General features: G+C 36.7%; 1 protein-coding gene across 1 annotated transcript in view; it reads left to right on the top strand.

Annotated features, from left to right (window-relative positions):
• EXOC4 (exocyst complex component 4) overlaps positions 1-24,189 on the top strand; it is an 816,673-nt gene that overhangs the window by 654,170 nt on the left and 138,314 nt on the right. The window contains exon 13 of the mRNA XM_081287653.1: positions 14,553-14,708. Coding sequence (XP_081143779.1) covers positions 14,553-14,708 — 156 coding nt within the window. The remainder of the gene's footprint in view (positions 1-14,552; positions 14,709-24,189) is intronic.

Below are 24,189 nucleotides of genomic sequence, written 5' to 3' on the forward strand. Positions count from 1 at the left end.
CAAGTAGGCCAAGATTTAAATTTGGAGGGCCTGTTATATCCACCTGGAGAAATGGAGTAGAGAGTTGAATCAAATAGAGGGAGCTATGGCCTGAAGATAGATATTTGCCAGACATCGACATATACCTACTATATATGAGATATTTAAAGCCATGTTACTAGATGAAATCTCTACAGGAGTGAGTATATATATATGGCACAGAAAAAAAACAGAAGGTTGTAGAATGAAGAAACAACAAAGGACACTAAGAAGAACAACAAGGGAATAGGAGAGAAGTCAAGAGAATCTGGTGTTGTAGAAACCAAGTGAAGAGGGAGGCAATCAGCTGGGTCAAATACTCCTATTAGGTCATCATTAGAACTGAGAATGGACTGCATGGAGGCCATTAGTGACCATCATGAGAGCTATTTCAGGAGAGAGAGAGAGAGACATAGAGATAGATATGGAAGGATGGAAGGGGAAGTAGAGAAGTTGTAAATATAAGCAAAACTTTTATGAGTTTTGCTGCCAAGAAAACACAGAAATGGGGTAGTGGTGGGAGAAGTGAGCCCACATAAAGGGTTGTTTTTTTGATTGTTTGTTTTATTGTTGTTGTTGTTATATGAAATGTTATTTTAAATAGGAGAAGTAAATGCATATCTATATGTTAAGAAAATGATTTGGGAAAGAGAAAATTGCTGGTAGGAAAATAGGGAGAATTACTGAAACTGTGCTTGTGACTGGGTAAGCAAGTATGGAATCTCATGCACAATTGGAGTGATGGTTTTAGGCAGAAACAAGAATAGTTTTATTCACTGTGGTCTATTCTGCCCATAGGAATTGAGTTGCTTCTCTCATTTCTATTCACCATTTTGTTCAAGCATGAAGCTTCTGCCTTTTGTACTATCTGCTAGAACACAGTTCTTTTGGTTATTAGCATATCATGGTTCTCAAGATTATCCTGATTTCTTTCCAAGAGACTAGACCCCGTTAACATCTCTCCAGGCCATAATTTCTGGAGTGGTGTCCACTTTTTAGTACTCATTCCCAGAGTACTCCACAAATAGGGGGGTGCCTGAAATGATATGCCATGGCTGCTGAATTACAGGTCTAGGTTGAATTTATCTCAGGGTCTGGAAAAATAATCTGTGAAGAGTTGAAGGGGAATAAATAGAAAATCATCTTTATGCTTGTTATACAGCAGTGCACAGTCACACACACACACGCACACACAACACACGGCCCCATGGTGCACATTGCTTGTTTCTTAATCAGGTTTTCCAGGTCTAGAGAGAAAATGTTTTCTTGTTGTATGGGTCTGAAGATTCGAGGTGTCCTCACTTCCTCTCTTTTCATTTATTGCTCTCCCCCGGATTGGCACCTGCTGAGAAGTAATTAGGGCAGTCCTAATTTGGACAGCCAAATTCTGATTACAGTGAGAGGAAAAACAGGAAATGTTCTAGTTTTGCTGCCAGCAAATGACTGATTTAAATAGAAAGCCATATACAATTCAAATGATCCAAAATGATATAACATTGGGGAAGGAGGAAGGGAGCAGGAAACATTGCAATCTGATTTTCTCCCCCGTGATTCTCAGCAGATATCTTTCACAGAAGTGATCAAATCCATAAGCTCACAATGCCCTCTGCTGAGATTTGGTTTCTTTTCCATTTGCTGCAAGAACCTGGCAGCCACTGGGAGTTTAGAGATCCTAGGAAGGTCAGAAAAATCTACCTTCCTGAGAGCACCTCACTCTGGAGAGGTGGACTGTACTGTATAATGATGTCATGTCACAGGCTTTGGATAAAGAAGTTTCCTAAGAGGGAAATGAGCACTAGATGTCTTTTTCTTAATTAGTCACACCCCTTGGAGCTTAAAAGAAAACTCAGCTGTGAATTCTGCACTGCATTAGTAATCAGGCAGTTGGTCCATTACTCTGCTGCTTCTAAGTTGAACACTTCTCTCCCTTTGCTTGTCCTCTTTGCCCTGAGACACAAGCAGCATCTTATGCGTCCCAAAGTAGTAATTTCATGATTGGAATCACAGTTTTCTGAAGTTTCTATCTGTTCTGATTTAGCATCAGTTCATTAATTTTTTTCAGGTCTGAGAGAGAATCCCACCCAATAACTGGACCTAGTAAAGAATACAAATAAAAACTGCACTCTCAGAAGTTCAACTGATATAAGACACAAGCAGGTATTTTGGAGGGATGATATCATCATCCTCACAGCTCACCTTTCACCACTTCTAGGAGAGCTAGAACCCATGGGTGGAACCTGAAAAAAAGATAAGGATAATGAGATATGTCTGGACCAGGACTGGGCACCTGGTCGGCCCTTAATTTGCTTGTTGAATAAATAGGAATTTGCTTCCAGACTGAGCAGGATGAGCCAGCAGCAGAGCAGTACCCAGGGACAAGATACATGGGGAAAGGTTGAGAAATCCAAGTGACTGGAATGACTAGTGTGGTTGGGTGGCAATGGGTCAGAAAGGGGAGTTTTGAAAGTTCCCCCTATAGGGTAAAAGAATGCTGTCACAGGTTTCACCAGGAGGATAATATGATCAATTACCACACAGTTTGAAGATCTCTCTGGTCCCACTGTGCTAACGAGCAGGAACTGGATACCAGAAGTTCTGATGAAGCCCTTCAGGTTCCCTGTGTAACCAGAAGCTATAGGAATGAGAGCCCGCTGAGCTTGCCTTGCAGGCTCTGCTCACCTGACTCACTCTGACATCAGAAGAGCTGAGGTCAAATGCCAGGGAAACCTTCTGCAAGCTCCGCAGAAACTTGAATTCTGATCTGCCTGTTACAACTTTCTTCCCTACCTTTTTAGCTCAACTCCCACTGATATATATAGATTCACTTTTATTAAATATTGATTAGATACAAATGAACATTATAAAATATGTACAGTATCTCTTTCATAGAGGGCATTCAGCAAGTGAGCTTTTATTATGTGCTTCTGTAATTTATTTTGTATAACTCCATTCTGATATTTATTCCATTGTACTGAAATTTAAATTTTTATGTATTATTTGATCAGTTATGTGTTCCTCTCTCTAGAACATTATTTTTCAACCATTGGTTCACATCAGAGTTATAATGATGTGAGTTATAATATCAGATACACTTACTGGCTTTTCCACATTAGGCCCACTGACAGACCTGGGGAAGTATGGTTTTAAAATGTCCCCAAAGTGACTCTTCTCTTTCTGGTTAGAAATCACTGTGGCATATCTCAGCTCTGAGAAGAAGTTTATTATGAGGTTTTACACAGTTTTTCCTCCATTATGTAGCATGGTGTCTCTATATGGGCTTCCACGTGTGTTTATTGATCAAGTGACCTTCACTTGACTTTGGCAGTGCACACTGGCTGCTCTCCTGGCCCAATACAAACGTGTCTCCCTAAAACATGTCTTAGGAATTTCATAGCAAGCAGCTAGTCCTCATGTCCCCTGCCTTACTTACTCAGCCTGGCAAGATCAGATAGGAGTCTCTTGCAGCAGTGACCTTGATGTGCAGTAATGAGGACCTGGATGAGAATGGAAATAAACAGTAATGTACTTGGTCTCTGTGCAAGGGACTTTTTAGTCATTAGCTTTATCTAGTCATTCACAACCATTCTGTTAAATTGGATTTTTCTTACCTTAGAGATGAGAAAGCAGAGGTTCAAAAAGGTTAATAATGTGGCAAAGGTCATAGAGTATGAAAGTCATAGTACGTGCGTTAGAAGCTAAGTCTGTCTACTATGAAGTCCAAAGAAGAGGCAATGGAATTCTAGAAGAAAAAAGAAACCTGAAAAATGTTTCAAGTGGTTTAGAGAGACAGTATAATAGTAAGAAGCACAGACTCCAGAATAATGGGTATGGGCCCACTTCAGGCTCAACCTCACCAGCCAGTTGGCCATAGGAAAGTTCCCTGACCTCTGTGCCTGTGACTTTCATCCACCAAATAGGAATAACGATAGTGTCTACTGCAGAGATTGTTGTGAGGATCATAAGAGTTAATAGACATAATGTGCTTAGAAGAACCCCTACCTCGTTTGTGGTAAATAATGTGTTGGCGAGTATTATTATTGCTCTTGCTCTTTGTGGTGTTTTCATTGTTTTATACTTTGAAAGTAATTTCATTGGTAATATTGTTGATATTTGCCAATAAGATGTCACAAGAAGAGTATTCTTGTGACTTCTGTTATTTTGCTGGTGTTTTGTGCTTCAGTTGTGTCATTCCCTCATTCCATCTATTACTTAACAACCATTGATCCTAAAATAAGACAAGGAAATCACAAGAAAATAAACCTACTGGCCAGTATTCTTGATGAACAGAGACTCAGGAATCCTCAGCAAAATAACTAGCACATCAAATTCTACAACACATTAAAAGGATCATTCACCTCGTTCAAGTGGGATTTATTCCTTGGAAGAAAAGATGCTTCAACATACACAAATCAATGAATATTGTTTATCACATTCACAGAGTGAAGGACAAAAATCTTATCATCTCATTAGGTACAGAAAAAGCATTTGACAAAATATAGTACCTTTGACAAAAAAAAAAAATCTAATGAATGAGGTATAGAAGGAATATACTTTAATGGCGTGTAGGCCAGACATGATATGCTCACAGCTAATCTCATGCTCAGTGATGAACAATTGAAACTCTTTCTTTGAAGATCTAGAAGATCAAGACAAGGATGCCCACTCTTATCGCTTCCATTTAACATAATATTGGAAGTTCTGGGAAATTAGGCAAAAGAAAGAAATAAAATGAAAAACTGTTGCTGTTTGCTGATGACATGATCATACAGACAGAAAACTCTTTAGATTCCACCAAAAAAAAAAAAAAAAACATTTGAACTGATGAAACAATACAGTGAAGTTTCAGGGTACAAAATCTACATATAAAAACAAGTAGTATTTCTATACACTAATAATGCATATTCTGGAAAAGCAATCAAGAATACAATCCCATTTACAGTAAATACTTTTAAAAATACTTAGGAATAAATTTAACCAAGGCAATAAAAGTCCTACACACTGAAGACTAAAACATTAATGAAAGAGACTGGAGAAGACACAAGTAAGTAGATAGATAACCTCTGCTCATGGATAGAAGAAATAAATACCATGAATATGTTCATACTTCCCACAGTGATCCACAGACAGATTCAGTGCAATCCCTACCCAAATTCTTGTTTTTCATAGTGATAGAAAACAATCCTAAAATTCTTAGGGAACCATAGAAGACCCTGAATAGCCAAGGCAATCATGGACTAAAAGAACAAAGGAGGAGGCATCACACTGCCATACTACAAAACTACAGTATAAAACAGTATAGTACTGGCATAGAAGTAAATTCATCAACCAACAAATACAATAGAGAGCCCAGAAATGAACCCTCTGTTTTTGACAAAGTTTCTAAGAATAAACATTGAGGAAAGGAGTATATTTTGAACAGTGTTGTTTGGAAAACTGGATATTCATAAGCAGACAAATGAAACTGGATTCTTATCTCACACCATGTACAAAAATCAACTCAAAATGGATGAAAGACTTAAGTGAGATCTGAAACTGTAAAACTACAAGAAGAAAATTTGGCATTGCTCTAGGCAAATATACATTTGACCAACACGGAGACAACAAAAGCAAAAATAGATGAGATTACATCAAAATAAAAAGGTTCTGCACAAGAAAGGAAACAAAAGACTGAAGACACAACCTATAGATTGAGTGAAAACATGTACAACCCATACATCTGATAAGTCGCTAATATCCAAAAGATATAAGGAACTCAAACAACTCTATACAAAGAAAACAATTACTCCAATTAAAAATGGGCAGTGGGGGCTTGGGATATAACTCGGTGGTAGAATGATGCTTAGCATGCATGAGGACCTGGGTTCAATCCCCGGCACCAAAGTGAAAAAAGAAATATGCAAGGACCTAAATAGACATTTTTCAAAAGAGGACATACAAATGACCAGCAGATTATGGAGAAAAAAAACTCAACATCACTAATCATAAGGAATTGCAAATTAAAATCACAAAGGGATATTACCTCACACCTTTCACAGTGACTATTACTAAAAAGATGGAAGATAACTGTTGTCAAGGATGTAGAGAAAAGGGATTCCTGTACAGTGTTGTGAGAATATAAATTAGTACAGCCATTATGGGAAACTCAAGATTGGGGTTCCTCAAAAAAATTACAAATAGAATTACTACATAATAAAACAATTTCACTCTTGGATGTTTACCCAAAGCATCTGAAATCAGTATGTCAAAAAGATGTCATACTCTGTATGAAATCAATATGTCAAAAAGTGTCATGATCACTGCGACACTGTTCACAGTAGCCATATTATGAAGTCAACCATAAACCTCCATCAGTAGATGAATGGATAAAGAAAATGTGGTTATACAGGGAAATTGACCAAATTATACTGTTTTGTGCATGTATGAATATGTAACAATGAATTCCATTATTATGCCTAATTATAATACACCAATAAAAAAGGAAAAATGTTATATGTACATGATGGAATATAATTCGGCTTTAAAAATGAAAATTCATCCTTTGTGAAAACATGCATAAAATTTGCAAACATTATGTTAAGTGAAATAAAGCAGACATAGGAAGACAAAAACTTCATGTCCTCACCTATCTGTGCAATCTAAAACAATCAGACTCAAAGAAGCAGAGGGGAGAATGGTGGTTACCAGATGGTTGGGAAAAGGAGATGAAGAGATGGGAGGCACAGGTACAAAGCTGCTATTAGACAGGGGAAGAAGACTTTTTTTGTTTTAGTGTATTGCAGTGTGATAAGTACAGTAAATAATAATGTATGTTCAGAATCAAAAAGTTTCTAACTTTCTCAACACAAAACTAGTATCTGTAATGACACATTAGATTGATTTAATTTTTCACATTATAGTCATAAATCATAACATTACTTTGTATCCCATAAATGTATATTGGATATAATTTGTTGATTTACGATTTAAGAATAAAATTTTTGAATAAATACACAATTATTTATTGAGGGCTGGAGTAGAGAACTGAATCAGCTATCAAGGTCTTGCCTTCCTGGATTTTACATTCTAATAGAGGGAGATGAATAATAATCAGTTGTCAAATGAAAGAACAAAATAGATTTATCAGGATTGGGGATAGTGTGATTTAAATAACAACAACAAAAAAGAGTTTCTGAATGAGGGGCAGCTTCAGGAAAGGCCTCACTGAGAATGTGATGTTTGAGCTCAATTCTGAAGGATGAGAAGGAGCCACAGAGAGGAAAAGGAAGGAACAGGCAGAGTATAGGATCTACCTCACAGCTTATGTGAACTCAGGTAAATTAAACAGAATAGAGTGAGCAAAGATTGAATACTGAATGAGGTTAGACAGATGCAGAAGTCAGATCATTTGGGTATTTTTCAGGCTACTTGTGAGAATTATGTGGGAGCTTTAAAAATACCAGCTCTGAGCCGCACTTCAGCATGTGAAATTGGTATATTTTTAAAATACTTCTCAGGTGTTTAACATGCAGCCAGATTTAAGAATCACTAATGAAGGACCTTGAGACCAGAGGATATGAATTTTACTCTAAGTGCAATAGGAAGACATGTAAGGTTTAAACAGAGAGCTACCTGGTCTAACATCTGTTTTTAAAGATCTTAAGGATATACAAACACAGAATGTGTTTAAATTTGCTTAGCACAAGAAAAGTCTGATCAATGACAGTTGAGACAGATTTTATATTAATCATTGGTCCACTGTCTATGCTACAATATAATTCTATTTTTTCTGGGGCTTTTAAATATCCAACAATTATGACTCTTCATATGACAACTTGTCTATTTGAAGATCGCTCTTAAATTATCTCTATGAGTTACCTTGTGTAAACTCTCAGATTCCAAATCCTCCTTCCCTAGGGTCCTCTTGAATTGTTTCCCATGAACCATCTCCAGAATTATCAGATGTTTCCTAACCTCTGGGTACAAATACGCATCACCATAGGGTGTGACCAGCATGGGGTATTGATATCAAAGATAATCTGATGTTTCTCTCCTCTTATGTATTCTGTTCCATCTTATCTTGAGGGATCTTGGTTTGGGTTGCCTGTTGGTTTTGTTTCATTTTCTTCAGCAGTAGCATAATACTGACTCTTACTTTGCATCTCTCGTTGTCATTATCATTTGTGTTTCTGGGCACTGCTCTGCAGTTTGGCCTGCTGCAGGCCCAGTCATTCACAGTCTAAATTGGACTACAGCCGTTTAATTTGGAGCAGTTTTGTCCAGGGTTCATTTGTCTAGCTTGGCTCCTGGTTTTTGAAGTGTCTGAAAGATTCAGTCTGGTAAAGTAAGCATCATGCCCTGGTTGTCACCAAGCAGTTGAATCCAATTAGCCCCACCTGCCCCTGGTTGTTTACCTAATGAAAGACTCAGCACCCCAGCTGTGTCCAGGGACCATGCACACTTGCACATCCCAACTGCTCCAACGCAGAAGCAATGCACATCAGAGCGAGTTGACACCAGCAGATGTTTTCTGAATGAAACCCACTCAACCGTGTCTAGAGGGTGGACCCTTCTTGTGGCAGCCTTATCACCTGTTTCCAGAGGTATACCTATCTTCTCTTCCTCCTGGGAACGGGTACAAATAGTTTCACAGATGGCTCTGTCTGTGGCCCACTGAGCTGTGAATTAATTAGTAGATGATGGTTCTGGTAGAGATGATTAACCCTACTTCTCTTAGAGAATAATTGTTAGGAATGCAGTTTTCTTTTTTAAGACTATTTGGATATGTCCTGGAATTTTGTAACCCACATGATCCTGTTTGTCGAAAAACCAAAAACTAATCAAGGCAATTGGTCAGGGTGGAAACTTTGCCACTTGAATGAAAAAAAAAAAATTCCTCTATGGTAATTGTATGCTAATTGATGCCAGTATTTCAAATTAGAATATTTGGAATTGCTTTTGGGATTGGTATTCATTCCAATATGAATTAACATATTTATTGTTAAGAGCAGGATGTAGTAGTATTTTAATTCATTCAGATTACTATCCTTTAGTAAAATTGGATCCATGAATGTTAGGTAGTAACATAATATTGAATTTTTGAATTAATTCGGTGTTTAAAAAATACCTAAGTAAAAAATATGTGTACCTTTAACATAGTGTCCCACTAAGATAATGTTTTATTCCATCAAATGCTAAAATAGAAAATTATAAACCCCCCCCCATGTGTATAATACCATCTCACACTTATTGAAACTGTATCCCAAGCTTGGGGGCAGGGGTGGGGTTGGAGAAAACCATCTCTGACCCAAAGATTTAAATGCTTTGGGTCAGATTTTGGGCTTCTAACTGCAGAGCAGAATTCAGCCTGTAATGTGGCTTTAAAAGGAATTGAAGCATCCAACCAAAATTCTGACACTGAAATTTAAGTTTCACATAATTTATATATGGCACAAAATATTATTATTATTTTAATTTTTTTTACAAACCATTTAAAAATGTCAACACTCTTTTTAGCTTACAGGACGTAATACAGGTCAGCTGGTGGATAGACAAGATTCACAGGTCATAGTCTGCCTACCCACTGTGTAGAACAAAATACCAATTGTAAAGTGATAGAGTTTTGTTTCCTTTCCAAAGGAGAGATCATTGTAGGCTGTCATACCAACAGATTATTCAGAAAAAGTGAGTTTTTGAGGAAGTTTTTTAATAGTAGAAAGGATTGTCATCAGTCCTTGGTTCACTTCTTTTGTGAGTCAGGACTTTTTCTATTTAATTTTTTTCAGAGAGAGACACACCTATATTGATTTATTATTCTTATTTGTATTTTTTTATTTTTAATACTAATTTGTTATATATGACAGCAAAATGCATTACAATTCATATTACCTATATAGAGCACAATTTTTCATCTCTCTGCTTGTATACAAAGTATATTCACACCATACCTGTACTTAATGATGTCCATCTCCTTCCATTATCTTTTTTACCCCCTTGTTCCCTTTCTTCCCTTTGCCCTATCTACGGTTTGTCTAATCTTCCCATGCTTCCCCTTCCAATCCACTATGAATCAGCCTCCTTATATCAGAGAAAACATTTGGCATTTGGTTTTGGGGGATTGGCTTATTTCACTTAGCATTATATTCTCCAACTTCATCTATTTACCTGTAAATGCCATGATTTCATTCTCTGTCATTGCTGAGTAATATTCCACTGTGTATATATACCACATTTTCTTTATCGTTTATCTACTGAAGGGCATCTAGGTTGGTATTCTTATTTGTATTAAATTCAAAGAGGCACAGAATGATCTGCTGTTGAACACCAAGTGACTTAGTAGCTCATCTGAGTCATTTACTGCAAAGAAACAAAGGGAACCCACTATAATGGTTTAAATTTAGTAAGTTATCTAGACTCCTAAAATTGAGGATGGCTTATTTTTATCTCCAGTTTAGTTCTTATATACCTTCCAAATACCAGGTATTGTTTTGGGCACGGAGGATACAAAAACTAATAAGAAATCAACTCTCCAAACTTGTAAAAATGTGTAGCAGGGCCAGTGAGAGAATGTGTAGGGTGGTGATTGTCACCCTTGGGTGCACATTTGGATCTACTGGGAAATGAAAATCTTTTGTTGCCCCTACTCCCAGAGATTATGATTTGCTTGGTCTGGTATGGCCTGGGTGCCTAGTTTTTGAAAGTGTTCCCCAGGTGGTTCTTATATGCAGTCAAGGTTGAAAACCTCTGGTGTAAGAGTGATGGGGCATACACAGAAGGGAGGACTCAGCTGTAGCAAGGTAGGAACTGTCACAGGAGAGCAATCTCCAAAGAAGGGTCCATAGATTTCCTAGACAGAGGGGGAACTTGACTCAGGGCCTGCAGGGTTTCTTGGCATACATGAAGGAAAAGAATTTCAGCACGCTCCAGTCAAAGGCATAGACAGAGGTTTATTTAGGAAGGTAGATACACATTCAAGGGACAGTGGAGGCAATCTAGAGAGAGGCCTTTGGGGTAGAGCAATAAATACTCAAGGGAGATTGCAGGTTAACTTCAGAGGGAGAAAAGCACCCCATTGGTGTGGGGTGTTAATATTTATAGAGGGTTGGTCCTAGGGGCTGGACTAAAGGTGAAGCAGGGTGGAGATACACATTTTCACTCTAGTTTTTCCTGTGCTTGCATGTTTTGCTCATGTTACACAGGCATGGGTCAAGGGTGTGGGCCAAGGACATGTATCTCAGGAATTGCAGTTCTTCCTGGGCACTTATATGCATCTTGATGCATCTTGATGGCTTATAGGTATTTCCTTGAAGGCTCTCTATATCTTTCTACTGAATCCCTATCTCATAGTCAAGGTAATGCTTGATAAGCAGAGGCAAAGAAGGGGGTTGAGAAAAAAGCCTCCCTGGCAGTGATAACACAGAGAAGCAGGAAACAATATGCAGCATGTCCACCCAACGTGCACAGAAGCTTGGAGCAGTAAACAAAGACAAAGGAGGAAAGCAGTAGCAGCAGGTACCTCCAGAAAGATAGATGTTCATGCTTGCTAAGTGTGGTCTTGGTCTTACATGGAATTAGGAGTCACTGGAGAGTTCCGAGAAGGTGAATACAATTATTATATTTGTAGTTTAGACATAAGATTCTTCCAACCTATGTGGTGAGTTGGACTGATGGTCTTGTACTTCAGGCAAAACGCCCAATTACAAGGTTATTGCCAAATCCAAGTGAGAAATGATGAAGGTTTAAATATAGGTTAATGGCAGTGAACCTGGACAGGAAATGACAGATTTATGAGATAGTAAGGAGGTGGAATTGGCAGGATGTAATCACTGTGGGTGATTAGGATGCCTCTGTGTTTCTGGCTTGAACAACAGCATGGCTTGATAGGGGATACCAGGTGTTTAGTGGGAGAGAAAGGGGTAGAAAGCAAATGAGTTCCTTTGACTCATTTTAATTTGAAATGCTGGTGGGACTACCAAGCAGAGTTTTCCAGTAAACCTTTGGATATGCAGACTTAGAAGAGAGGGCTGCCCTGGAGATATTAATTTATTTGTCGGAATACAGGTTGGTCACATCTGGCAGGAAGATGAGATTGCCCAAGTGAGGAATGCAGAATCTGCAAAACACAACATTTGAAGTATAGACACAGGAAAAGAGTCATCAGTTTAGCTAAGAAAGGGGTTAGGATGGCAGGAATACAACCAGGAGGAAATGATATTATAGGAAGCAAAGGAATAATGTTTTAGGAAAAGAGCGATAAAAAAATATTGGATGCTTCAGAATGGTCAAGAGTATGAAGATTAAAACATGCCTGTGGGTTGGTAAAGCAGCATCACTGGAATTGGGTTATAAAGCCCTTTTTACAGTTGGTTTAATACTGAATTTTAACTTCTTGTCAAAAATATGGAGTGAATAGTTTTAGGAAGCCCTTTTCCTGCTCCTTTTATATGGAAAGTAGATAAAAATGTGTAACTTTATAGAAGTGTTTCAAATAGCTAACCAACTCTAACCAAATTCAAAAGGAAGAAAGAATTCTCCAGATGTCATGAACAAAAGAGGGATTAGAGGCCATAGAAACAAGTGTTGAAGTTGAGAGGCCACAAAGGTATTAGATCATATAGGGAGGTCAAACGGGGACTGGCATTTTAACACCTCCAAGACAGGGAGAGAGGGAGCTTTATTTGTGCAGAGTTATGCAGAAGAACTGTTCTAACCATGAATGGAACCAGGAAAACTCTGGGTTCCCAGGCTGCCCATTGGATGAGTATCTGAAGGAGAGAGAAGAGCTTTGGTAGAGCAGAATGTTGGATCAAGGGAAAAAAATCTTTTTTTTTTAAGAAAATATTGAAAAAATACTGAAAATATAGGAGGGAAATTATAGATCCTCAGAGACTAAGTAGAGAAATTACTTGAAATAAATGAGGAACAAATTTGAACATATTATCTGTTGGAGATGGGAGGCAGAATATTTAGCAATATTTAGTAGGTCCCCTCTTCTCTGTCAGATAGGAAGGATAAGGAGAATAAGCAATCTGGAGATTCAGAAAGAACAAAATGGCTGTCTGTTTATAAATCCATTATAGAAACGGAGAGAGGAAGCTGAACAGAGACACATAAAAAGAATGAGGGTCCACCTGCAATGAGATGTCAGAAATCTGCGGTGGTACCATTCTTTACCCAGCAATGCAAGTATGATTATAAAATTTATTAAAGTTAGATTTTTTAATTAATCCTTTAATGTTGCAGAAAGATGCCAGAAAATAACAAGAGAAAAGAGGGAATAAAAGGTAACACCCAGAGAGTAATTTGGGAGAATAGAGGGAAGAAGGTTCTATACTCAAATTTTTATCTCTGGCCACGGTAACTAATAGAAACCATTCAGTTATAGTGAGTTAGAAAAATTCTAGAAATCACATATAGTTCTCTTATTTATCCTAGATTATCTTAAGAGAATCGGGGCACTATTGCATTACCTTAAGTCAGGCTGTAATTAAGTCAAGGTTTGGGGGCTTCAACTTCTCTTGTCTTCAAACCTTAAATTGTTTATTGGGTCAAGGAAGTTTTAGCATATGTAAATACATTATATATATATATATATATATATATATATATATATATATATATATATATATAATGTATTTACTTGAAAATGCATAATGTTCTCAGGTTGACACTTACAACAAAAGATATCTCTGCCTGGGATGGGGAAACCTCCTGGAACCTTGGTCATCTTCTAGGGGGCATCCAGCTAATTAGCACTTCCTTCATAAATAAATGTCATTTCTAACACTAGTATTACTGATAAGGATTTTTAGGCCATTGAAATCAGTCTTAGTGACAGAAAAAGAAGCTTTTTAATTAAGTTGAAATGGAATATTTAAGGTGAATTTTCAGGTACACTCTGGTAAAAGCAGTGTCACTAGTGAACCCAGCGGCCTATTAAAGGGCTTATTAAAAGCCTGTCAACTCTGGGTCACTAGATAAAGCCCACTGGAGATAGCAATAATCAAAGGCTCTTTCTGTCTCCCAACAGAAAGATTTATGTTGATAGATTTGTTTTGAATAAAGGAGTGTCTATATTTAAAAAAAAAAAAAAAACTTAAAGTAGAACTAATTGATAGTTTAAACCAAGAAGTCAGAGAATAATGTTTTGTAACACTTCTGTCACCTTTCAGGTACTGCTCATGTTGTCATTTAGCAGCATTTTTTAAAAATACAATCATCCCTCTTTTATTTATTGAACATATTCTTGAAAGATACCCCCTAACCTACCACACAATTTATTTATCCTAAGGGATTAACTATGATAAGAAGTACTAATTAGTATGATCTGCTTTCATGATTACTCAACAATTCAGAAACTAAGAATGAAATCTAGAAATGATGTCTCCCAATAATGTGACCTATTAATGGATGCTTCTGCTTCCTACTCAGATAATGGATTATGTTAATAAGAAAGATGGATGTGATATCTTTTTCTGCAGCTAAGGTAAACGGAAAAAAAAAAGCTAACTGAATACCAGGCATTGTGCTAAAGCACCATTTTTATGGGCTATTTTTAGGGGCATTGTCCAGTCAGAAGAAAAACTTGTCATCAGTGCATCTTGGGCAAAAGATGATGATATCAGCAGACTCTTGAAATCACTACCAAACTGGATCAATATGGCTCAGCCCAAACAGCTGAGGCCAAAGAGAGAAGAGGAAGAAGATTTCATAAGGTAAAGATCTATTTTTGATCTATTTTCTAAGAGATATAAACATATGGAGGAAAGTACACATGTTTAGCTCCTCAAGGTCATGATTCTTTCCTTGGCCCTGTGGAGTCTGGTTAGGGTGTTTTTGATTTCTCATATTTCCTCTTGATCATTTCTTAGTATGTCATCTCTTCTTATACACCTATGGTTTACTTTTTATTTAATACAGTATACTGAGAAAAATATAAATGTACATACCTCTCTCTCTCTCTCTCTCTCTCTCTCTCTCTCTCTCTCTCTATATATATATATATATATATATATATATATATATACACACACACACACGTGTGTGAGTATGTATACCACACACATATATACATGTACACACAATAGTATGAGGCATAATAAATGTATAGAAATGTACATATATCAAAACCAGTTTAGTGAACATGGTGATGAAACAGAATGTGTTTGTAACTAATATCCAAATCAAACAGAACTTAAGGGAGACGCAGAGGCACACATCTATAATCCCAGCAACTCAGGAGGCTGAGTTCAAAGTCAACCTCAGCAACTTAGCAAGGCCCTAAGCAACATAGTAAGAGTCTGTCTCAAAACTTTTAAATAAATTTTATAAAGGGCATCATTGCTCAGTGGTTGAGCACCCGTGGATTCGATCCCTGGTACCAAAAAAAAAGAAGAAGAAGAAGAAGAAAAGAAATACAATGGTACCAACAAGAGATGAAACATAGCAACTTGAGAACTCCAAGTTATTCTTATCTGATTTCTAACTACATAGAGTAGTTTAATCTGGTTTTGGACCTTATATAAATGGAATCATGCAATTATGTACTCTTTTATGACAGGCTTCTTATGTTCCACCTTATGTTGGCAAGATTTATCCATATTGTGTATAGGTTCTCTTTACTTTGAATAGACCACTGTGTGTAGTAAGCACTACAGGTTTTTTAGAAAATATTTTATTATGTGTATGTATGACTATATATGTATGTGGTGGTATGTATATACGCATAGGTACAGAAATGTGTATATGTATATTTATTCATTCTACAGTTGGTGAGCATTGTTTAGCTTCATTTTGGAGCAATAACAAGTAGTTAGCTATAAATATTCTGCTGTGTCTTTTGGTGACCATGGGTATATGCCAATAGAAGAATTGCTGGTTGAGTTTTAGTTCATACTGTCAAACAATTTTCCAAAGAAAATTGGTCGTAAGAATTTGCATTCTCCCAGTGATATATGAAAGTGCCAGTTGTTCCACATTTCATTAACACTTGCCATTTTCATTCTTTTAAGTTGTATCCATTCCGGTAGGTTTGTAGCAGTATCTCATTGTTATTTATTTATTTATTTATTATTAATATTTTTTAGTTGTAGATGGACACACATTATCTTTGTTTATTAATTTATTTTTTATATGGTGCTGTGGATTAAACCTAGTGCCTCACAGGTGAAAGGCAAGTGCTCTACCTCTAAGCCACAATCCCAACCCTCTCATTATTATTTAATTTGCATTTCTCTCACAGATGATGAGAACTTTCAATTTATTTTTATGTATTTCTTGCCCATTTGGATATTTCTTTCATAATATGTTGTTTCAGATAATTTCCTAGTAATTTTTAAATAGGTTGTCTATCTGCTCCCTAGAGACTCTGGGGAGTTATTCATACATCAGGTTAAACTCTGTTATGGATGGATCAGTCTTCTCCCACTTAACATGTTGCCTTGTTATTCTCCTAACAGTGTCTTTTACTAAACAAACTTTTAAAAGTTTCAGTAAGTCTAGTTTATTAATCCTTTTATGGACATGCCGTTTGTACCCTATTAAGAAACCTTTGCTTATACAAAAGTCACATAGATATTTTCCTTTAAAACTTCCATTGTGTTGAATATATATTCAAATCTCAGCTTCTGAAATCAATTAAAATTCTAAAATTTTTAATTTTGTATTCTTGCACTCTATACTTCCCTTAATTTAGATCACATTATCATGGTTTTAGTAGGAGAGTGTATCCTCCTGATTTTTTTTTTTTCTGTCAGGAGAGGTGAGGAGGATTAAGAGGTTGATCAACTTGAGCCCCAAGTACAAATAAGTAAACTGACCTAAGACAGAAGCCAGGCCGGGCACAGGGTCCACTCCTTCACTGAATTACCTTCATATTAGCCTTCCCAGATTCTTAAAAGGTCTAGGGCAAACATATTCTCACCCTTTTCTTTAAGTATATTCATATAACCATATCCGTTAGCATTAATAGTTGTTTAAGAAGCTATTTCTGAAGCAATTTCTCCCAACTTTGCAGGATTCTTTAAGTAAATATGTGCCTTTTTCTTGTTCCTCAGCTTATTGTTCTATAGTTTTTGAATTGGGTTTTATACTTGCAAATGGTTTTTAATCAGGTGTGTTAGTTATCTTCAATAGCATAGAGTTAAAGGAAACAGTTTCTAGCTCTATTTTAGAAGAGACTGCTGAGCCAGAGATGAACGTCTGTGTATGCCTCACTTTTTTGATTTAGAAAAGCTACGAATAAGACCCTTTTTTTTTCCTCTTGAATTTACGAAAGAATTGTATCACTTTCCATCTTAAACTTGGAGGAAAAACAAATTATGTTAACATTTCTTAGCTTTCTTGGTGTGATCTACATGAAGACATGAAGTAAAGTATAGTCTTAATTGTATAACACACTGAAATACATAAATATGATTATACCCTTGTAACCCCCTCCCAGATTAAAATATGGAATTTTTTACTGTTCTCAAACGGCCTTCCTTCCCTCAAAGCAACTACTATTCTGATTTCTATATTCATAGCTTACTTTTGTCTGTCTTTAAATTTTACGTACATTTCATCATAGTGTCTGGTTCTATTTTTGTGTTTGTTTTTCCTGAACAAGCCTCAAAGATTTGCTCATGTTTTTGCTGGTAGAGATGACTTGGAAAACAAATTATATTTCCTTTAACAGAAGAGAACTACATTTTGCAATCTGTTTTGTTTTGTATGTTGATTGATTCTTTCCTTTTAAACTGTCACATTCTCTTCTGGATTAGAAGTTGAAAGCAAGTCAGGAGGAAAGGATGCTCTTCATTGCTATTCATTGTGGTTGAGCTGACTGAGAGCCTTGAGCAGCACATTAGAGCGCCAGAGAACATGGCTCGAGCCAAAAGGACTGAAAAGTCACACTCTCCTCCTGTAATTAGTTTTTAAAGCTCAGAAGGGTATTTGGCACCCAGATGAATATAGAATCCAGTGCCCTTTGCATCCAATAAAGGTTACATTCCCTTCATTACTAAACAAAGCCCTTTTCTATTCTTGTTTTTTAACTAAAAAATAAAATGTATTATTTCCAGGTTTAATTTTGAATAGAGAGGGAAAAAATTAGGTCAAGCCAGGGCTTTAATAGAAAAGAAAAACAGCAAATACCCTTCTATTCCCAAGGAAGCTGAAAGCAGGTTCTTTAGCCCGATTGTCTTTGCACCTGTCATGTATATGTATATATTTATCCTTTTGAGATCAGGGAGTATCCACTGATAAAAGGCAGCCCTGCTTGCTGGAGGTGTAATTAACAGAAGGAAGAGGGTATGGAGGAGTAAAGGAGGTAGGGAAGGGCTGTATAGGAGGTGGGGAGGCCAGGTATATTAGAAAAAGTCCCCCCAAACCAGCTACCCATTCAGGGTCCCTGAATTTCAAAGAATAGGTATCATTCCTCTAGAACCAGGTTTGAAAATTCTTAAATGGGATTGGTGGGATCAGGACTGGATTTTTCAGGTTATAAGAGACAAACATTACATAAAAACCTAAAAACTAGTCTTGAACTATAGCAGGTAGAGAGATGAATGATAAAAAATTAAGTCTAAGGACAGATTGTACAATCGATTACAATGATCAAAATAGTAAGAGCTAACAGAGCCTGGCACCCACCATACAGTGATGTTATGAGTTTCCAAGAATTGTTACTCCCATTCAACAAACGAGGAGACTGAGGCGCAGAGAAATTAGCAACTTACCCAAGTTTACAGAGCTATCAAGTGACAGAGCTAGAATGTGAATCCAGGTCTCCTGGCTCCCTGAGCCACCACACTGGAGTCAGCCGCCTAAAAATGGATCCGGAATTTACATTTTTGAACTTTTGAGTCATTTCTTTATTTTCATTCACCATCATAATCTTGACTGATAGTTATCATTTTCTGATAAGGTCAAAAGCTTTATCACATTGGCACTTTGACTAGATTTGTTTGATATTTTGACATTCACTGTTATATTTGATATATGTATTCCTTCCAATAACAGACTTAAAACAGCACATATCCAGCTATGTCTAGGGAGAATAATGTATTGAAACCAAGTCTATAGGTGCATTAAAAATGCTTCTTTTATTTTCCTCTGAGTCATAAGTTTCCCTAGTCAAAGCAAAGAAAATATGAATAACCATTGTTGAAAAGGGAAGGAGGACACAAAAGGGATGAAATATAAAATTATAAAACTAAAAGTGTGTAGTTTTGGAATAGAGGGTGATGCAGTCCTGAATATGGAAGAGAAGCCATTTGTAGCTATTTATTTATTTAGAAGGTATCTTTTACAACTTGGGGAATCAAACGAGTGGATGCTCATTAAGACTCATTTTTGTTGTTTTATGAAATTATTAGTTAAAATGATTAAATAATCACAAAATATTATTTTCAATGATCAACTGGTTGATTACGATAATTTATGTGAGTAATGAAAAAAAGAGTCTGAATAAAAGCAGAAAACACCTTTACCTGACTTCTGTGGAATCCCTAGGTCCTTTAAGATATTGAATGAATAAAATGAATTTTAAAAACTGGAAAAATCGGCCACTCTTCAATTAAAAATCATAAAATGTGAGTAATAGGGATGTTTTAAACTATAAGATGGTGCTTTGAGTGGACTCCTGAAAGTTACACACATAGAAACATTTTCCCTTTGGAAGCTTCATGGGCCTGAATTCTGGTCCTCAGCATTGACTCTACCTAGTTTGCTTTGTTTTCCTTTGTGGGTCTTTATATCTGTTCTGTTTCTTTATCCAGTTCAAATTAGACAATTATAAGAGAAGCAGAAATCTAGCACAGGTAGGAATACATTTTGATATAGAAATTGCATGGATAAAGTAGAGCATTAATAATTTTCTGAAAAGTTCCACTCGAAAATTTAAAAGGTCCCTAGCATAACGTAAGCAATGGCTATTAACACGTACTAGCTAACTACAACTATTCAAAATCTTTAGATAAATTTGAGGAAGCAAATGAAAGAGATACAAGAAAAAGACTTTAGCTACCTTGAAGAAAATGTTCAGTGGATGCTGACATTGATTTCAGTACCTCTGGGTGCTTAATATTACTTTAAAAATATATTTATAAAAGAAAAAATGAATCTGAAAACATGACCATATCAAATAAGTGCAAGAGTAGAAAATGTTTTGCTAAAATGTTCCCTTTTCCTACCTTCATTAAATCAGACAAACATCATGGATAGATGTAAGTCAGGATGAGAAGCAGACTTACATCCCAAAATAAAACAAAAAAGACAGGCCATTAACTAGAGACTGCAACAAATGTATTAATTAATGTTCAAGATGATTGAATTAGGCACTTTGTTATTACATCAAAGTTCTTTTTTTTTCCTTAGTGATCCAGTTCTTGTTGTCAAAAGATTGGTAGTAAATGAGGCAGAGGGAGGAGAAAACAAACTTAAAATCTCCCCTACAAGTTGCATAAGTGCTAGTCTCTCTAGGCAATTATTTGGCAAGTACAATCCTGTTAGTATTATTAAAAAGCCATTAATTTGATATTCTCTGCATTTTTTATTTAATTTCAGTTCATGGAATTATTTAATATTTTTCATTAGGTGTACATTTAATCCCATTTCTCTTTTTCTCATTTGCAGTCTTAGAAAAAGGAAAAAACTATCATCCTTCCAATTTAGTCCACCTTAGCCCTTGAGGCTAATAGTGATCATCTTGCCATCACGATGGTGGACAGGATGTGCAGGATGGGGCCCTGGAAGTTGAGCAGGAGAGGGCAGGCAGTGAGACTTGCAAAATCATTGCTGCAAGGCCTGTGCCTTCTGCCAGCTTCCCCTACTCTGTCTCTAATGAAGGCTGAAAGTCCCTGCCAGATGATGAAGGGCCACTCACCTCCTCATATCTGCCTTTTCCTGTTGAAATTTTTAAGGTTTTCAGTCTGCACTGATTTTCCACCCCTCGTCATCTCCCATTCCCATTCCTCCTTCCTGGAATGCCCTCTGATCATCCCACCGTACCTCTTGTACCTGCACAGCTTGGCTTCAAGATTCAACTCAGGTATCAACTCCTCCAGCATCTTCTCCCAGCAGCCCACTCCCCTCCTGCAAGCCACAGGGCTTCCCATTGGGCTAGGAGCTCCCAGTCTGGAGAGAGTCATACAAATGAGCAGACACTTTAGGGGGCGATATCTGTTTCCCCTTAAGGTAAAGCTATGTGTAAACATATGAAGAAGAGACTAGTAAAAGCTAAAACTCGTTATATGTTAGGAAGGAGTGGGGGATGTCACTGGGGCCAAGAGAAGGGGACCCAAGTAAGCTAAGTCTTTACTTAAGCTAAGTCTCCTCCATCAAGCAGGAGATCAGAATAAAATCTCTAAAATCAACACATCAACAAGAAGCATTTTTAATAGATTATTTAGCTAGATGAATATGATCACTAGAAGAACTGAGAGAAAGAAACTATTTTTCAAAACCTCTGCATTTTTTCTTGGGGCACAGGACAGAGGCTGGGGAGGAGTGGGATGGGGGCCAGTGCTCATCATTTAACCATAGGTAATTATTACTTTGGTTTAAAATTTTTACTTGCTTAAAAAAAACTCCATACATCCTCAAACCCTGTCACTATTTGCTTCTAGTTCACTAATTCTCCAAAATACACTGTCATTCTAACAATTTTATCCCTGAAAAAAAACTTTGTCTTCATTTATCTTTATTTTTCACCAATTTTATACAAAACATTCACTCTTCTGTACTGAGAGAATACATTGCCACCAAAGTTCCCATCTATGTGTGTGTGTGTGTGTGTGTGTGTGTGTGTGTGTCTTCTAAGACCACATCCTGTTTCTCATCTCTTCTCTCTAGTCTAAGAGACTCACTTGAAGATCTGATGCTTGGGTGCCCTGGCTTAAGATCAATTGTTTAGTGTCTCTGCTTTGAACAGATTTAGAAGAATACTTGGAGGAAGTATTCAATGCTATATAAATTTCAGCTTTTAAACATCATCATTCTATGTAGTCGAAAAGCCAAAGTATATTATGTTCAAATTATAAGTGGTAGTCGATTATTTTAATCACACACTGATAATGTCTCTCAGCTCAAGACATGTTCTTGATGGGAAACTATGCTGTAGAAAACCTGCACCCCCTGGAAGTTCCAGCAGCTAAAGAAACAGCTTGTGCTTAATTGTTTATGCCGAGTGTTGCTCAACAACATCTATGAAGGAAACTTAGTGGCCAAGCTTGTTTGATTGGCTTTTCTAAAAAAAGATGTGTTCTTGTTCTTAGCTAACAAAGCAAGTCAATGCAACTTTATTCCTAGTTTAGTTTCCACACCATAACTCTGGGCTGGTGCCACAGTCTCTAAAATGCTGCTTTGCAATTAGCTCTTTGCTTATTGTTAGCAGCATCAATTTTCATGGAATTTTTCACTTTCTTTACCCACGGATATATCAGTGAACTCTTGTTCCAAAAAAGGGATATTTTTAAAAATGTAGAGAAACTCGTGATACTGAGCCTTAGTTCCTGCCCCATTCTGCCTCTAATTTGCTGTGTGTCTCCTCATTCCTCTGCACCTCCATCTCGTCATCTGCCAACCACAATCAGTAAGTCTAGATTTATTGGTCATTTTTCAAAAATAGTGAGCCTGAATGTGTGTGTGTATGAGTGTGAATGTGTGCATACACGCATGTGTATTTATTTTAACTGACGTATTAGGTCTTATTTATGTTGTGTTTTTATGTTTTGGATTTACAATCTGGAATAGATTGGAACTCCTTGTATAATGAGTACACCTAGTGCATTCTGCACATTTTGTCAAACTTTGAATATAATTTTACTATTTTTAGTTATTAATTAGAGTTCTAGTTTTAGTATGTTTACATTCATGGCATATATTTGCAAACATTCATCATTTATTTGATGCCTCAGAAAAACAACCTTCAATTATAATGCTGTTTTATAAGAAACTTTGGTTAATTCTCTGATGTTTACTGGCCAATGAAGTTTTCCGCAAAACACTGCACAAAAGCAGAGACTGCTTGTAATAGGTTTTGAAACCATCAAGTTCCCAGATCAATTCAGGATTCAACACTGATATCAGAAGTGTAATGCAAACGACTAGAGTGAGTCATTGCTCTAGAATTTTGGTGTTAAATAACAGAATGAGTCACATAGTACTTGCTCAATATATGCTTGTTGAATGCACACAGGCCTGCCTTCTTGTACTCCTTGTTATACAAATAGTGGAGTTAAATAAGAAAAAGGATAGTGTTGGAATCTTTGAGTGTGGATACTATTTGCCTAAAATCTGAGCTCTAGTTTTCCATTAGCAATTGGAGATTTTTAAGTTAACTGTTTAACATAGTATATAGAATACATTAATAATACAGACAAAGGAACAAAGTTATGCTGCTAGAAAAGCAGCTTAAATTAAAAATAAAATTATAGAGAAGTGTTAAAGAATTTCTTCTTATATAAATTATGCAGATCTGATTCAAGTAGGAAAAGTTTTTTTTAACCATAATGAATCTCCCATAATAATGCATTTGAACTTATCACACAGTTACCTACATTGACCTGTGATTAAAATCTTAGCCTCTAATTGGAGACCAGCTCTTTGAACCCCAATCTTTTGCTACCAGCTAATCTCTGTCAGAATGATGCTTTTGTGTCTTTTCTTTTAGATAAGGACCCCAAGAGGAGGCAAAGCTGCCCCTAGAAAAATGGTGCCTGCAATTTAGTTTCTAGACCTTTGCCCTGCCACAGCCTTGGTAGCTCTAGCCATTTTTTCTTCGAGAAAAGACTTGGTTGTGCATATAATTTTTTCTGTGCTCCCTAATAGGAACATAACATATAAAGTGCTCAAAAATACTTATATAAAGACAAAAAGGAGGAGCAGGAGGAGGAGGAAGAGGAGAAGGAGAAGGAAGCGGAGGAGGAGGAGGAGGCCGAGAGAAGAAAAAGACAGGGTTGGAGATGTAGCTCAGTAGGTAGAGCATCTGCTTAGCATGCACAGATGCTTAGCATCCCCAGCACCACCCAAAAAGAAAAGAAAGAAAAGAAAAATAAGACAGTATGCATTTATGCATTCATAAATTAAGCATGTGAAAACATAACTGACTGTCATTCTAAATATTATCTCTCTGGACCTGAAATGAGAACAACAAAAAGGGTTTGCAAGAGTTCTGATGGCTTTAGTAATATTGTTCAAGTTTTTAATTTGTTGCAT

This window comes from Spermophilus citellus, assembly GCF_964194105.1.
Source record: "Spermophilus citellus genome assembly, chromosome: 3".
Taxonomy (NCBI): domain Eukaryota; kingdom Metazoa; phylum Chordata; class Mammalia; order Rodentia; family Sciuridae; genus Spermophilus; species Spermophilus citellus.